The sequence below is a fragment of the Macaca thibetana genome, chromosome 2, assembly GCF_024542745.1.
Source record: "Macaca thibetana thibetana isolate TM-01 chromosome 2, ASM2454274v1, whole genome shotgun sequence".
Lineage (NCBI taxonomy): Eukaryota > Metazoa > Chordata > Mammalia > Primates > Cercopithecidae > Macaca > Macaca thibetana.
Genome location: NC_065579.1, coordinates 14958630 through 14976654, shown reverse-complemented (window position 1 = coordinate 14976654; position 18025 = coordinate 14958630). Strand labels below are relative to the sequence as shown.

General features: G+C 42.4%; 1 protein-coding gene across 1 annotated transcript in view; it reads right to left on the bottom strand.

The window, feature by feature from the left end:
* SUSD5 (sushi domain containing 5) overlaps window positions 1–18025 on the bottom strand; it is a 68587-nt gene that overhangs the window by 18628 nt on the left and 31934 nt on the right. The window contains exon 4 of the mRNA XM_050779417.1: window positions 7493–7681. Coding sequence (XP_050635374.1) covers window positions 7493–7681 — 189 coding nt within the window. The remainder of the gene's footprint in view (window positions 1–7492; window positions 7682–18025) is intronic.

Genomic DNA, 18025 nt, shown 5'->3' with positions numbered 1-18025 from the left:
CTAGGACTACAAGCATGTGCCACCACACCTGGCTAATTTTTGTATTTTTAGTAGAGACAGGGTTTTGCCATGTTGGCCAGGCTGGTCTCAAACTCCTGGCCTCAAGTAATCAGCTTGCTTCAGCCTCCCAAAGTTTACAGGCATGAGCCACTGCGCCCGGCCAGACGTGCCTGGTTTTAAACCCTGGCTCTGCTTCTTTCTGGTGTCTGACACAGGCAAGTCACTGAACTTTCCTGTACCTCAGTGTTCCCATCTGTAAATTAGAACTCGCCATTTCTACTTCCAGACTTGTGAAGATTAAATGAGATGAAGTGTGTAGAAAGGGGCACAAGGAAACTTGGGAATGATGGAAGTGTTCTATATTTTAGTTATAATGGTGGTTTCATGAGTGTATACACTTGCGACAGTTCAGATAAATTTATTTATTTATTTATTTTTTGAGATGGAGTCTTGTTCTGTCACCCAGGCTGGAGTGCAGTGGCGCGATCTCAGCTCACTGCAAGCTTTGCCTCCCGGGTTCACGCCATTCTCCTGCCTCAGCCTCCCGAGTAGCTGGGACTCCAGGCACCCACCACTATGCCCGGATAATTTTTTTATATTTTTAGTAGAGACAGGGTTTCACTGTGTTAGCCAGGATGGTCTCAATCTCCCGACCTCGTGATCCACCCGCCTCAGCCTCCCAAACTGCTGGGATTACAGGCGTGAGCCACCGCGCCCGGCTGACAGTTCAGATAAATGCATACTTTAAATGAGTACAGTTTACAGTATGCAAATTAAACCCAATAGAGTTGTTAAAAAAGCAGGCCCAAAAAACAACTCCCAGGAAAGAGACAGCATGGAGTGAGTGAGTGGTTTATAACAGCTTTGTTCTCAATGCCTAACTGGGGAATGTGTTTTGTTTCCATGGCTGTGTCAGATCAGAGAAGGGAAAAAGAAAAGTTGTGCATTTGCTACTGGACTCAGAGGTGGCGAGGCTGGTGGAGGGAGGTGCAGCTTAGGGTCAAGCACTTTCCTGATACTGCAGCCCAGAAAGCAATAAACAGAACCAATGGAACTGGGAGTAGGGGTAGGCCTTTCTGAGCCTGTCTTTACGCGTGGCGGCAGATAGCCCTGCGGCATCTTTTCTTTTCCTTCCTTCTTTCTTTCTTTTTTTTTTTTTTTTGAGACAGAGTCTTGCTCTATCGCCCAGGCTGGAGTGCAGTGGTATGATCTCGACTTGCTGCAATCTCTGACTCCCAGGTTCAAGCAATACCCCTGCCTTAGCCTCCTGAGTAGCTGGGATTACAGGCACATGCCACCACGCCCAGCTAATTTTTGTATTTTTAGTAGAGATGGGGTTTTGCCATGTTGGCCAGGGTGGTCTTGAACTCCTGACCTCAAGTAATCCTCCCGCCTCAGCTTCCCAAAGCGCTGAGATTACAGGCAGGAGCCATCGTGTCCGGCCCCAGTGGCATGTTTTCAAGGTGTAACAAGGGGCAAATTATAGATAAAGTCTATGACTCTCACTTCCTGGGTTCTCTGTGTTAGGCTACTGTTGCCAGCAGCTGTTCTCTCCCACCTCAGTCACAGAAAGAGGATAAATGGCCTCATCTGGAACCAGTAGCAGAGGCCATGGAACCCCTGAGTCCTGAAGTTAGGAGAGAGCAGAGGTGTTGAAGGCAAGGCGAGGCCAGGCTGGGAAAAGGGTCAGCATGTCCAGGGGACCATGAGGGCTTCTTAGGAAGGCCAACACTGGGAGCATGTGGCCAGGGGTGGTAATTTGGAGTGCTGGGAGGTCAGAGACTGTTGTTAGGATGCAATTGTCCAAGGAGAAAACATGGCCTTGAAGATAGATACGGGACTTGGCATAATAAGAAATAAGAGGCCCGAAGGAAAACACACCTAGCATGACAATCTGCTGCATTCATGCTTAAGGAGCAAAGCATGAGGACTTTTCTTTTCTTTTCTTTTTGAGACGGAATTTTACTCTTGTTGCCTAGGCTGGAGTGCAATGGCACAATCTCAGCTCACCGCAACCTCTGCCTCCCGGGTTCAAGCAATTTTCCTGCCTCAGCCTCCCAAGTAGCTGGGATTACAGGCATGCACCACCACGCCTGGGTAATTTTGTATTTTTAGTAGAGATGGGGTTTCTCCATGTTGGTCAGGCTGGTCTCAAACTTCCAACCTCAGGTGATCCACCGGCCTTGGCCTCCCAAAGTGCTGGGATTACAGGCGTGAGCCACCGCGCCCTGCCGCATCAGGACTTTTCTGTAATTAGGGCAACAACCAATTTTATTCAGATTATGAGTACATTAGAGAGGGCATGACAGACATTTCCTGCTGCCAGACTGGGAATGGAAACCAAGAAGAACATGTGTGGATTTTGACAGGAGTATGGAAGACTAAATGGCCAGAACCAGACCTGAACTCTAGGGACCAGGGCTAGAGAAGTACCAACACACAGAGGGGAGGAAGTGGCAGTTAAATAAGTCCTCATCCATTTCAGTGAATGGTCAAGACGAAAGTCCCTGTGCTTAAGTGAGAGACTGCATCCCCACCACTTAAGCCTGGAATGTTGCTTGTGAACACACAGCCTGGGCGGCGTGTGGCTGAGGGACCCTCCTACACCATCCACTCCCTCACCTTTTGCTACCCACCAGGTATGCACGCCACACACTAGGAAGCTACCAGCTGCGTGGGTCTCTATCAAGTCCGAAAGTCACACTGGCCATGCCTTTCTGGAAAGACCAGCTGAGGCCGGGCGTGGTGGCTCACGCCTGTAATCCCAGCACTTTGGGAGGCTGAGGCAGGCAGATTACGAGGTCAGGAGATTGAGACCATCCTGGCTAACACAGTGAAACCCCGTCTCTACTAAATAATATAAAAAATTAGCCAGGCGTGGTGGCGGGCACCTGTAGTCCCAGGTACTCGGGAGGCTGAGGCAGGAGAATGGCGTGAACCCAGGAGGCGGAGGTTGCAGTGAGCCAAGATTGCGCCACTGCACTCCAGCCTGGGCGACAGAGCGAGACTCCGTCTCAAAAAAAAAAAAAAAGACCAGCTGCCGGTCTCCAGGATCTGAGAAGCCTGCTGGCAGAGATTAACTTCTCACCCAAGTAACAGACGGTTGAAGTCACAGGCTGCTGTTAGTTATTCATGGTAACAGGGGCTAGAGTTAATACACAAGGAAGCGAGCAGCCAGTGTCATGGTGCCATGCACAAATCCCTTCGGTTACCTTAGGTGAAAGGGTCTGAATGGTCTCATTGATCAGCATACAGGTGAAAGAGAATGAACATTTACTGACCCCCATACTATATTGTAGGTCCTGTTCTAAATGATGTATTCACAAGAACCTCACCTCTAAGGTAGCTCTGTGATAACTAGTACCTATTTTTAAATCATGGGTACTATGGGCAGTGGCTCACACCTGTAATCCCAGCACTTTGGGAGGCTGAGGCGGATGGACTGCCTAAGCTCAGGAGTTCAAGACCAGCCTGGCCAACATGGTGAAACCCCATCTCTACTAAAAATACAAAATTAGCCAGGCGTGGTGGCACATGCCTGTAATCCCAGCTACTCGGGAGGCTGAGGCAAGAGAATTGCTTGAACCCGGGAGGCAGAGGTTGCAGTGAGCCGAGATTGTGCCACTGCACTCCAGCCTGGGCAATAGAGAGAGACTGTCTTTAAAAAAAAAAAAAAAAAAAAAAAGGGAAAAAAAGGGTATTATGGGCAAATTAAGGCTCAGGAAAGTAAAGAAAATAGTTTTCTCTTCTCATCCTTTCTGTCATTGTTTAAATAAGCTCACATCACTTGTTGTAGGAAAATTTTTTAAAAAGTATCTTAAAAGAAATCACCTTAAAAATAACAACAGCAAGCAAGCAAACAAAACAAACCCCCACAACCTCTTTGGACCTCTGATCTTCTTCCAGCTCTATCCTTTGTGTCTTCCCTATTCCTCTTCATGAGCAGCAGAAATTTGAACCTGAGTTGTCTGTCCTTGGCCTTGTTCCTCCCTGCATCTCATTCCTGTATGCACTGCAGTGTGGCTAAGGTACATTCCCCACCCCCGACATATACACTGAAAACACAAGGCTGCCAGAACCTCCTTCACACAGTGAAGCCAATGCATACATGTGAGCTTTCATTTACTTGTTTTCTATAGCCTCTGGATTTACTGAGCACTTCCTCTATCTGGAAACACACTTCCTCTAAAATGTCACCTTCTGTGACACCTCACTTTCCAATCTCTATCTCATCATCTACTGCTTTTCTGTGTCTTTGAGGAACCTAGTTTACTAGCGTTTCCTTTAGGGTTGAGACAGTATTTACTCAACTTGTATAGACAGCACCTAGGATCCTGCCAAATGCTGGGATGTGGAATGAATGAATGGATCAATGTCCAATCAGCCAGTACAACAAAGAGTGATTATCCAAACCCAGATGGGTCCAATTCCAAAATCCTTGTTTGACCCACTCCCCCAAGTCGACTTTTCTCCAATCTGAAGCAATTCATCTGGTGAAGGTATTCTTGAAATACACACACACACACACACACACACACACACACACACACACACTCTTCTTACAATAACACAGATAGCTTAAATGTTAAATCCACAGACACTGTAACAATCTGTATATCCAGCCCAAGCGTATAAACCAGAATTCCTGCCCAGCAGCTTAAAGCTTTAACAACTGCATTGCAGTGGGAATAATCATTTTAGACTCACAAAACCCGCATTTAGTGCTCATTCGACTAGAGCTAGCAAACAACCCATTTGGCTGTGGGCGTGGCTCATGAGATGGTGCAACTTCAGCACCTCATCGGAACATTAACAACTCAGGGTGAGTATGGGTCTGCTTCAAGGCAAAGCTTGGTGCTTATGCTTGATTTTCTTGGGCAGGTGAATGATCAGAATTGGCAAGTAGCTCCCGCCTGGCACAAAGCAACAGCAACAGCAACAGAAGAAAGATAAGGAAAGTTCTAGAAGATTGCTCGAATTGTGCTTTCAGCACTTGTCCCAGTCTGTAACTTGTTATTAGGTATGCAACAAGGCAAGCAGAAACACCCAGAAAGTTTTTAAACACTTTTGCAACAATTTGACAGGGGAATGGTATGTCTATTTAATTCAACAAAAATTGCATTTATATTTGGAATCTATTTTATTTTACATTAATTCATTTTTATTGCATTTTACTAAAGTATTAATCAGCTAATGACTAGAAAAAATGGGTAAGAGTCCACAAAGAGGCCGGGCGTCGTGGCTCACACCTGTAATCCCAGCACTTTGGGAGGCCGAGGCAGGCAGATCACGAGGTCAGGAGATCGAGACCATCCTGGCTAACATGGTGAAACCCCGTCTCTACTAAAAATCCAAAAAATTAGCCGGGCATGGTGGTGGGCGCCTGTAGTCCCAGCTACTCGGGAGGCTGAGGCAGAATGGCGTGAACCTGGGAGGCGGAGCTTGCAGTGAGCTGAGATTGTGCCACTGCACTCCAGCCTGGGCGACAGAGCGAGACTCCATCTCAAAAAAAAAAAAAAAAGAGTCCACAAAGACTTTGAAAAGTAGTGAAATAGAAAACAACAAAACCAACTCATTAAAAGACAGTGCAAGTGTGAAAAGATAAGCCACAGAATGAGAGGAAATGCTTGCAACACATTAATTATGAATATTTCATGTAAAAAATTCTATAATATTTAAATCATCAAACTCAAATCAATTAGAAAAATGGGAAAAGTATCTGGACATTTTACACAAAGAAATTCTAATGCCCTATTAACATGTGATAAGTGCTTGACCTCACTATTATTAGAGAAATGAATATTACAACTACAAGTCACCACAGAGCCATCACCAGACTGGCAGTCCTAAAGCTGATGAGGTGCTGAACGACAAGGACTCTCAGACACAGCTGATGGGAAAGCAGACTGGTCAAATACTTTAGAGAACACTTTGGCAGCATCAGCTGCAGCTGAACACACACATACTCCATGGGCATCAATTCTACTGCTAGGAACCAACTGAAATGTGTTCACATGGGAACCAAAGGAGGCTGAGGACAATTATAGCAGCATAGTTTGTGACAGCCGCAAAATGTCCACCAACAGCTGACTGAATAAATAAATAGTGGCGTATTCACATTGTGGATAGTAAATACCAGTGAAGACTATAGTAGCAGTGAAACCACAGCTTCAGGCAACAACGTGAATGACTCTCACAGTCGTGACAGTGCCCTAGGTCTCATCTGAGTTCCCTCATGGGATCTGCAGGACATTCCAGGGACAAACTGTCCTATCAGTTCGGTAACATCATGGTGTGGAGTTATTTCCCTCCGCAGGACCAGCCTCCGCTTGTTACCTGGATGTCATGGGAGGCCAGGGCGGGGGTTCTTGAAAAAGTCTTGGAGTGAGAGGAGCACTGTGAGATCAGGGAACAATTCAGGGTTTGGCATGAGGTCCAAGGTATAGGAGTCACAAGCCAGGTCAGCCATGGGGCTGTCCCAGCCGCCTGCTGGCTGCTGTGTCCCTGTGGGGGTGGGGAGGCCAGGACTGGGTGTGGCTGGACACAGTGATTTCTGCTGCTGGAAAAATTCCCCAGGGGCTGGGCAGCAGGGGTTAAGGAGGCTGCAGTAAACTAGGACTCCTAGAAATGTGATGTTGATGGAATGGGGACATCTGCGGAAATCAGATCCGGTTTGGGGGACTCTGTCCACTAGGACTCTTTTTAGTTTCAACTAACTATTCAGACTCCACAGGTCACACCTGGCATTCAGAAGGCTCCAGGCCAGGGAGCAGAGCAAGGCCGCCAGGAAACAGCAAGCAAGTTTCATCCGTGGGAAGAGCCCTTGTATCAGTTCCATACAGCTGTCCTGGAGTTCGTCTCCTTGCTCCACCCCTCACCACCCCAGCCTTCCTCCCAAGATTGCTCAGGTGGATCAGAACTCATATGTGTGGTGTGGATCGATGATGCTTGGAAGTCCCATGCCCCATAAGAGTTCAAATGTCTTGCAACAACCCACAGAATAGTTCTCAGGGTCCCCACACAGGCCATGCTCAGATACAAGAATCACCACCCTCAGAGCAGCACAGAGCTGGGCTTCCTAACATGTGCGCATTATAGTCTTCCCAGCCCAGTTTACCAACCGGGGGTCATTTTCCCCAGAAAAATGCTGCTTTGTACCACAGCTGATGTTCCATCTTGACCAGATTTCCAGGGAAATAAACTAGAAAGTTACCTCAAGGTCAACTGTGTACTTAGAGAAGAAGCGGGGATTTTAACTTGTTAACCCTTTACTCCCAGCACGGAAGATGAAGAGCTCAGTTGCACATTTGAAATGCTACAGGAATCCCCAAGTGGAGATGTTGCTAGGTCCAGAGCTCAGCAGAAAGGTCTGAAAGCCTCTTTTCAAAGGCACCTTGGTGGAGAAGAGCCCACGGCATGCAGCCAGCAGCCGCGGAGCCCTCTGCCAGCACTGTGTGGGTACGCGAAGGTGGCCCATCCCTGGGCTGCTTACCTTTCCCGCAGGCCTGCACCAGGCCGTACCACTCCCCACAGCTGTTACATAGCAAGGTGAAGGCGGTCTCCCGGTGGCCCGTGATGTGGCCTGGGGCGCACACGTACAGCAGTTCATCCCCCATCTCCAAGCCGGTGCGGCCCTGCAGGATGGTGTGTGGGAACGAAGGCGGGTCTCCACACGGCTTCTCTGAGGAGAAGGAATCACAGTCAGCTTTTCCAAACTGTGCGGAACTTTTTCAGCCTGTGAGAAAACAGACTTAAAACACAGCTCTCCCCTGCCGCCCACCGCACCCTCAACTGTGATCACAGGGGCTGTTTCTTGGTCACCCTGGCAACTCCAAGGCCTGGCAGAATGCCTGGAATAGAAGAGGCACTCAAAAATAATTGTTGCATGAATAAATGCGACAGAAAGTGCTACAACTTTGCATTTTTAAGCTGCCAAACAATGTTACCTTCTGATGTCTCCTTGAAAGGAGTGTCTGGAGATACATACCTAGCAGCAAGCTCCCTTTTGCCATATTTCGATAAGTGAATAGGAACTCTGACAAAGGCTAAATGGTACAGACTACAGAGCACAGCAGAGGGTACCTTCCCCCCACCACCCTGCTCACAACCTCAACACCAACGGCAACAACGTCATCAGTTTGGTAAATATAAAAGTGACATACACGCATGCAGACACTCACATACCCTGTATATACAAATATATATGTACACACACATATATAAATACATACATATTTCTGTTTGTTAAACATAAATGGGATTTATATCATATGCATTACTGAGTACCCTGCTTTAAAAAAGTTGACAAACTATTTTTTAGGTTCACATCAAAGCTGAGCAGACAGTACAGAGAGCTCCCCATACCCCCGACCCTTCCATGCACACAACTTCTCCCACTATTAGCATTCCGCACCAGCGCGGTCCATTTGTGACAACTGATGAAACTCCACTGATACCTCATTATCACCCAAAGTCCATAACGTTGAGTGGTTATGGTAACCTTGGTCTTGTACATTCTATGGGCTTTGACAAATGCACAATGACATGTGTCCACCATTATTGTACCATACAGAATAGTTTCACTGCCCCAAAGTCCTCTGTGCTCTGCTTATTTATACCTTCCTCCTCCCTAAAGATTGCAACAGTTGATCCTTTTGCTGTCTCCGTAGTTTGCCTTTTCCAGAATTCACATAGTTGGCATCATAGTATGTAGCCTTTTCAGATTGGCTTCTACAACTTAGTAACATGCAATGAAAGCTCCCCCATGTCTTCTTATGGCTTGAGAGCTCATTTCTTTTTAGCACTGAATATATTCCATTATCTGGAAGTATCACAGTTTATTTATCTATTCACCTACTGAAGTACATCTTGGTTGCTTCCGAGTTTTGGCAACTATGAATAAAGCTGCTATACACATCCATTTACAGGTTTTTGTGTGAACGTTAGTTTCTGGTTCATTTGGGTAAATACCAAAGAGCATGACTGCTGGATTGTATGGGAAGAGTATGTTTAGTTTTGTAAGAACTGTCAAACTGTCTTCCAAAATGGCTGTACCATTTTGCATTCCCGCCAGCAATGAATGAGTGTTCCTGTTGCTCCACATCCTTGCTAGCATTTGTTGGTTTGTGTTCTGGATTGCAAATATTTTCCCAAGTCTGTGACCCATCTTATTCTCTAGACATTGTCTCTTACAGACCAGAAGTTTTAACTTGTAATGAATCCCAGCTTATCAACTGTTTCTTTCATGCATCTTGCCTTTAGTCTAAGAAGCCATTGCCATACCCAAGGTCATTTAGGTTTTCTCCTATGATAACTTCTAGCAGTCTTACAGTTTTGGGTTTTACATTTAGGTCTATGGTCCCTCTCGAGTTAATTTTTGTGAAGGGTGTAAGGTCTGTGTCTAGGTAATGGTTTTTGTATGTGGATGTCCAATTGTTCCAGCAGTTATGTAAAAGAGACTATCTTTGCTTCATTATATTGCCTTTTCTCCTTAGTCAAAGATCAATCAATTGTATTTATGTGGGTCTATTTCTGGGCTCTCTACTCTGATCCCTTGATATTTCTCAGCTCTTTTACCAATAACACACTATCTTGATTGCTGTAGCTTTATAGACGTCTTCAAGTCCAACAGGTTCAGCCCTTTGACTTTGTTTTTCTTCTTCAATATTTAGTTGGTTATTCTGGGTCTATTACCTCTCCACATAAACTACAGACTTTGTTTGTTAACCCGTTTATGCCAGAGGTTGCAAATTTTTTTGTGTGAAAAATCAGACCTTGGCAATGACCTGGAGCAGTAGAATATAAATAACTGCCACAAGCTTAGCATTCCAACAATGGAACACGAGGCGTAAATGGGTTAATATCCGTAAAAGTAACTTGCTGGGATTTTTATTGGGATGTGTCAATCTATAGATCAAGTTGGGAAAAACAGACATTTCACAATCCATGAACATAGACTATTTCTCCATTTATTTAGTTCTTCTTTGATATATTTCATCAGCGTTTTACAGTTTTCTTCATCTAGATATATAGATCTTGCACATAATTTGTTAGATTTACACCTAAGAATTTCATTTTTTCTTGGGGTGCTAATATAAATGGTAACGTGGTGTTTTTGACTTTTTTGTTTTTTTGAGATAGGGTCTCACTCTGTCGCCCAGGCTAGAGTGCAGTGGTGCGATCATGGCTCTCTGTGCAGCCTTGACTTCCTGGGTTTAAGTGATCCTCCCACCTTGGCCTCCTAAAGTCTTGGGATTATAGGCATGAGCCACTGCACCCAACCGGTAATGTGTTTTTAATTTAAAATTTCACTATTTAATTGCTGGTCCACAAGAAAGTGATTAACTTTTGTACATTAACCTTGTATCCTGCAATCCTGCTATAATTGCTTCTTTTAAAAAAAAATTATACTTTAAGTTCTGGAATACATGTGCAGAATGTGCAGGTTTGTTACTATAACTCCTTATTAGTTCCAGGTTTTTTTTGTTGATTCTTTCAGATTTTCTATATAGACAATCATGTTATCTGCAGACAAATACAGTTGCAGTTGTTCCTTTGCAATCTATATTTTCTTTTCTTGTTTTATTGTATGAGCTGGGATTCCCAGTACAATGCCAAAAAGCAGTGGTGAAAAGAAACAGCTTGCCTTGTTTCTGATCTTAGCAAGAAAGCCTCAAATTTCTCACCCTTAATCATGATTTTAGCTGTAGTTTTTTTGTTTTTGTTTTTAGATGTTCTCTATTGAGTTGAAGAAGTTCCCCTCTAGTCCTGATTTGTTAGGAGTTTTTATCATGAATGGGTGTTGGATTTTGTCAAATGCTTTTTCTGCATCGATCAATATAATTATGTGATTTTTCTTCCATAGCCTCTTGATGTGATGGACCATATTAATTTTGAAGACTAGCCTTGCACACCTGGGATAAATACCACTTGGTTTTGGTGTACACATCTTTGTGTACATTGTTGAATTTTATTTGCTAATATTTTGTTGAAGATATTTGCATCTATGTTCGTGAGATACATTGGTCTGTAGTTTGTTTTTTTGTTTGTTTGTTTGTTTTTGAGATAGAGTCTCTGTCACCCAGGCTGGAGTGCAGTGGCACGATCTCAACTCACTCCAAGCTCCAGCTCCCGGGTTCATGCCATTTCTCTGCCTCGGCCTCCCAAGTAGCTGGGACTACTGGCGCCTGCCATCACGCCCGGCTAGGTTTTGTATTTTTAGTAGAGACAGGGTTTCACCGTGTTAGCCACGATGGTCTCGATCTCGTGACTTGCCTGCCTCAGCCTCCCAAAGTGCTGGGATTACAGGTGTGAGCCACTATGCCTGGCCCGGTCTGTAGTTTTTTTTTGTAATGTCTTTGGTTTTGGTGTCAGGGTAATACTAGCCTCATAGAACGGTTTAGAAAGTATTTCTTCTGCTAACTTCTGGAAAAGATTGTAGAGAATTGGCATAATTTCTGCCTTAAATGTTTGGCAGAATCCACTAGTGAACCCTCTGGGCTTGGTGCTTTCCTTGGAAGGTGATTAGTTATTGATTCAATTTATTTATTTAATAGCTATAGGCCTGTTCAGATTGTCCATTTCTTCTCTGTAATGGACGATTTAATCTAGGTTATCAAATTTGTGGGCATAGAGTTGTTCATAATACTCCTTTATTTTCCTCTTAATGTCCATAGGATCTGTAATGATGTCCCCTCTAATTTTTTTTAAAAAGCATAACTAATTGTTTAATCAAAGTTTTATGTGACCTCTGAGCCTTCAGAAATAAATACCCAAAGAACCAGGGAAAACTGATTTTTATGTTTAGATTCAATGAAGAATGGACAGCTGTGTAGAAATGTGATTGGACAAAAGGTGTATGATCAAATGGTAATATACTAAAGGGGGAAACCCAGCCAGGTTTGTTTGTTGGGCTTCTTGTTGGCCTCTCTGTGTAGCATTCTTTTCTCCGAGATACAGGCAGAACTCCTCTGGAAAATAGGTCTTATGACCTATTACCAAAAGGTAGGTCAAGTTATTTCTTTCTGGCTAGGTGCTACACAGAAAGGTGGGAGAAAGTTAGAATAATATTTCTAGGTTTTACAGCTTGCTTTGGGGTTTCATTTTCAATATTAGTAATTTGCATCTTCTCTTATAGTCTGGCTAGAGGCTTATCAGTTTCAAAACGGTTATGCTTTCAAAAAACCAACTTTTTGTTCCATTGATTTTATTGATTTTATGTTTGTAATTTTACTGATTTCTAATTTTTATTACAGTCATGCACCACATAACGACATTTTGGTCAAGGAGGAACTGAATATATGAGGGTAGTCTCGTAAGATTATAATGGAGCCGAAAAATTTTTAACACCTAATGATGTAGCCATTGTAAAACCATAGAGCAATGTATTATTTATGTGTTTGTGGTGATGCCAGTGTAAACAAACCTATTGCACTGCCAACTGTATAAAAGATAGCACATAAAATTATGTACAGTACAAAATAATAATGATACTAAATGACTATGTTACTGGTTTACATATTTACTATTCTATACTTTAGTCATTATTTTAGAGTGTACTACTACTTATTTCTAAAAAGTTAACTAAAGCAGCCTCAGGCAGGTCCTTCAAGAGATATTCCAGAGAAGGCATTGTTATAATAGGAGATGACAGCTCCATGTGTGTTACTGCCCCTGAAGACTTTCTACTGGGACAAGATGTGAAGGTGTCAAACAGTGATGATGGTGATCCTAACCCTGTGTAAGCCTAGGCTAATGTGCATGTTTGTGTCTTAGTTTTTAACAATAAAGTTTAAAAAGTTAAAAAAAATTTTTTTTGAGACATGGTCTTGCTCTGTCACTCAGGTTGGAGTGCAGTGGCATGATCACGGCTCACTGTAACCTTGAACTCCTGGGCTCAAGTGATCCTCTTGCCCCAGTTTCCTGAGTAGCTGGGACTATAGGCACATGCAACTGTGCCCAGCTAATTAAAAAAATTCTTTTTGGCCAGGCGCAGTGGCTCACACCTGTAATCTCAACACTTTGGGAGGCCAAAGCAGATGGATCACTTAAGGTCAGGAGTCAAAGACCAGCCTGGCCAACATGGTGAAACCCTAAAATAACTTTTTATACTAAAAATACAAAAAAAATTATCCGGGCGTGGTGGTGCATGCCTGTAATCTCACTTACTCAGGAGGCTAAGAATAGCTTGAACCCAGGAGGCAGAGGTTGCAATGAGCTGAGGTTGCCTCAGTGATGGAGCAAGACTTTGCCTCAAAAAAAATTTTTTCTTTTTGTAGACATGGGGTCTTACTATGTTGCCCAGGTTGTTCTTTAACTCCTGGCCTCAAGAGATCCTCCTGCCTCAGGCCTCCCAAAGTGCTGGGGTTGCAGGCATGAGCCAGCACACCCAGTAAATAATAAAAATAATAATCATAATAATAATCATAAATTAAAAAAATAAAAATCTTATAGACTAAGTATATAAAGAAAATATGTTTGTACAATTGTACAATGTGTTTTTGTTTTAAGCTCTGTTATTACAAAAAAGTCAAGTTTTAAAAAATTAAAAATTATAAAGTAAAAAAGTTACAGTAAACTAAAGCTAATTTATTACTGATGAAAAAATATTTTCATAAATTTAGTGTAGTCTAAGTGTACAGCATTTATAAAGTCTGCAGTAGTATACAGTAATGTCCTAGGCCTTCACATGCACTGACCATTCATTCACTGACTCACCCATGGCAACATCCAGTGCTGCAAGCACCATGCGTGGTAAGTGCCCCATATAGATGTATCATTTTCATCTTTTGTTTTTTTTCTTGCATTTGTTTGGTTTTTGTTTTGGGGGTGGGGAGATTTGAGATAAAATCTCACTCTGTTGCCCAGGCTGGAATGCAGTGACATGATCATGTCTTACTGCAGCCCTGAACTCTTGGACTCTCAAGCAATCCTCCTGTGTAGCTGAGACCAAGAGCATATGCCACCCGGCCTAGATATATTTTCCCCCTTTGGAAAGACGGGAGCTCCTTATGTTGCCCAGGCTGGTCTCAAACTCTTGGGCTCAAATGATCCTCCCTCTAGGCTTCCCAAAGTGCTGGGATCACGGGCATGAGTTACTGTGCCTGGCCCATTTTTTTTGTTTGTTTTACCTTTTACACTATATTTTTTACTGTACATTTTCTGTTTAGATACACAAATACCTACTATTGTGTTACAACTGCCTACAGTATTCGGTACAGTAACACACTTACAGGTTTATAGCCAAGGAACAATAGGCTGTACCATTGCCTAGGTGCACAGTAGGCTATACTGTCTAGGTTTGTGTAAGTGCACTCTATGATGTTCACACAATGACAAAATCATCTACAATGCATTTCTCAGAATGTATCCCTGCTGTTAGGCAATGAATACTGTATTTTTTTCTTTTGTTTAATTTAGATATAACTTGCTCTTCTTTTTTGAGTTTTCTAAAGTGGAGGCTAAGACTACTGATTTTAGATTTTTCTTTTTTTCTAATATATGTATTCACTGCTATAAGTTTGCCTCTAAGCACTGCTTCTCACAACTTTTGAAAAGTATTTTCATTCTCATGTGGTTAAAAATATTTTAAAATTCTCTTGAGATATCTTCTTTGACCCACGCATTATTTAAAAATGTGTTGTTCAATCTCCAAGGACTTTGGGATTTTCCAGCTATTGTTCGGTTATTGTTTTCTACCTTAATTCCACCGTGGTCTGAGAGCAGATGTCATATTCCTATTCTTTAAAATTTGTTAATTTGTGTTTTATGGCCCAGGATGTGGTCGATCATAGCAAATGTTCCATATGAGCCTGAGAAGAATGTGTAATCAGCTGTCGTTGGATGAAGTGGTCTAAATATGTCAATTATATCTACTTAACTAATGGGGCTGTCAAGTTCAACTATGTGATTGCTGATCTGCCTGCCAGATCTGTCCATTTCTGACAGAAGTGTGTTTAAATCTCCAACTACAACAGTGGATTCATCTATTTCTCCTTGTAGTTCTATCAGTTTTTCCTCATGTATTTTGGTATCCTGTTGTTAGGCACATATACATTAAAGATGGTTATGTCTTCTTAGAATATTGCCCTTTTTACCATTACGTAATTCTTCTCTTTATCCCTGATAACTTTTCTTGATCTAAAGTCTGCTCTGTCTAAAACTAGTATAGCTACTCCCACTTTACTTTGATTAGTGTTAGCATGGTATATCTTTCTCCATCCCTTTCCTTTTTTTTTTTTTTTTTTGAGAAGGAGTCTCGCTCTGTTGCCCAGGCTGGAGTGCAGTGGCATGATCTTGACTCACTGCAAGCTCCGCCTCCTGGGTTCACACCATTCTCCTGCCTCAGCCTCCTGAGTAGCTGGGACTACAGGTGCCCGCCACCATGCTTGGCTAATTTTTTGTACTTTTTTTTTTAGTAGAGATGGGATTTCACCGTGTTAGCCAGAATGGTCTCGATCTCCTGACCTCATGATCCACCTGCCTTGGCCTCCCAAAGTGCTGGGATTACAGGTGTGAGCCACCATGCCCAACCCCCTTTACTTTTTATCTATATGTGTCTTTATACTTATAGTGGGTTTCTTATAGACAACATATAGTTGGGTCTTGTTTTTTAATGCACTGTTATAATACCTGTCTTTTAATTAGTGTATCTAGACCATTGATGTTTAAAGTCATCATTGATATAATTGGATAACCACTATAATTGTTATTGTTTTCTATCTGTTACCCTATTTTCTGTTTCTATTTTTGTCTTCCGTTTTTTAAGTCTTTTATGGTTTTAATTGAGCATTTTATATAATTCCATTTTCTTTCCTTTCTTAGCATATCAATTATACCTTTACTTTTTATTTTTTATTTTTTATCTTTTTTAGTTGTTGCCCTGGTGGTTGCAATATACATTTGCAAGTCCAACTTCACTTTCAAATAACACTATACTACACTTCACAGGTAGTGCAAGTACCTTATAATAACAAAATATGCCTAATTCCTCCCACCTGTCCCCGTATCATTGATGTCATTCAGTTCACTACTGAATTGCTGCTATTATCTCTCTAATCATTAAGAATATAAAAAAATAAGTTTTTACTTTACCTTCACTTATTTATTCTCTGATGTTCTTCCCTTATTTACATAGGTCTGAGTTTCTGACCTATATAATTTCCCTGCTTCCTAAAGAACTTCTTTTAACATTTCTTGCAAGACAGGTCTACTGGCAACAAATTCTCTCATTTTTTGTTTGAGAAAGTCTTTATTTCTCTTTCACTTTTGAAGGACGATTTCTTAGGGCATACAATTTAGGTTGGTGGAGTTTTCTTCCTGTTAACACTTTAAATATTTTACTACCCTTTTTTTTTTTTTTTTTTTTTTTTTTTGGAGATGGAGTCTCGCTCTGTCTCCTAGGCTGGAGTGCAGGGGCGTGATCTCAGCTCATTGCAACCTCCACCTCCCGGGTTCAAGCAATTCTCCTGCATCAGTCTCCTGAGTAGCTGGGACTACAGGCATGCGTCACCACACCCAGGTAATTTTTTTGTATTTTTAGTAGAGATGGCGTTTCACCATGTTGGCCAGGCTGGTCTCGAACTCTTGCCCCAGGTGATCTGCCCACCTCAGCCTCCCAAAGTGCTAGGATTAAAGGCTTGAGCCACCACGCCTGGCCTTACACTCTCTTCTTTCTTGCATGGTTTCAGAGGTGAAATTGCAAATAATTCTTACTTTCGCTCCTCTGTAGATAAGGTAGTTTTTTTTCCCTCTAGATTCTTTCAAGATTTTAAATTTATCTTTAATTGTTTTGTGTTTTTTAATGATATGCCAAGGTATAGTTTTTTGGGTATTTATCCTACTTGGTGTTCTCTGAGTTCCCCGGATATGTGGTTGGTTGTCTGATGTTAATTTGAGGAAGTTCTTAGTCATTATGGTTTCAAATATTGCTTCTGTTCCTTCCTTCTTTCTCCTTCTGATACTTCCATTATGTGTATGTTATAATTTTTTAGTATCCCATAGTTCTTGAATATTCTATTCTCTTTTTTTGTCTTTATTTCTCTTTGTTTTTCAGTTTTTGGAAGTTTCTATTGCCATATCTTCAACCAGAGATTATCTCCTCAGCTGTGTCCAGTCTACTGATGAGCCCATCAAAGGAAGTCTTCATTTCTGTTATAGTGCTCTTGATTTCTCATATTTCTTTTTGATTCTTTCTTAGAATTGCCACCTCTCTGTTTCTATTACCCATCTGTTCTTGTATGTCATCCAATTCTCCCATTAATGCCCTGAGCATAGTCACCATAGCATTTTTAAATTCCTGGTCTGATAAATTCAACGTCCCTGCCATATCTGAGTCTAGTTCTGATGCTTGTTTTCAGTCTCTTCAAACTGTATCTTTTGTCTTTTAGAATGCCTTGTAATTTTTGTTGAAAAGTGGACATGATGTTCTGAGCAAAAGCAACTGTGGTAAACAGGTCTCTGGGAATGTGGTGGGAAGGTGTGGAGGGGAGAGGAAGTGTTCTAGAGTCCTGTGACTAGGTCTTGGTCTTTTGTGAGCCTGTGCCCCAGGACTGTGAACTTCATCAGTGCTTCTCATTTTTTCCCCTCCCATCTAGGTGAGAGAGGATGGCTACAGGGAGCTGGAGTTGGGAATTTCCCTCCCCGCAGTAGGTTAGGCTCTGAAAAAATATTTCGTTCCTAACCACAGGCCTTGTTAAGAACAGAATATTCTGGGGTATTTTAAAATGGTTATTTTTCCTCTCTCTTCGTTGAAAGCACGAGATTTTTCTCTGATATTTTCAGTAAGGACCTCATAGAGCTCCTGGAGGTAAAACTTTCAAAAGCATGGGGGCCCCTTGATGACTGGGTCCCCCTGGAGTTTTTAACTCACAAACTTGTCCACCCTGAGCTTCCAGCAATTCATCAATTAAACAGTTTAAGTTTTCCTACCCTGGCATTGGTTTCTTCCGATTGTTCTGCTTAGGTAACTTGTGATTATCTGTTTTCACCTGTGTCTGCAATTCTAGGGACAGCAGTTTGCCCTGTG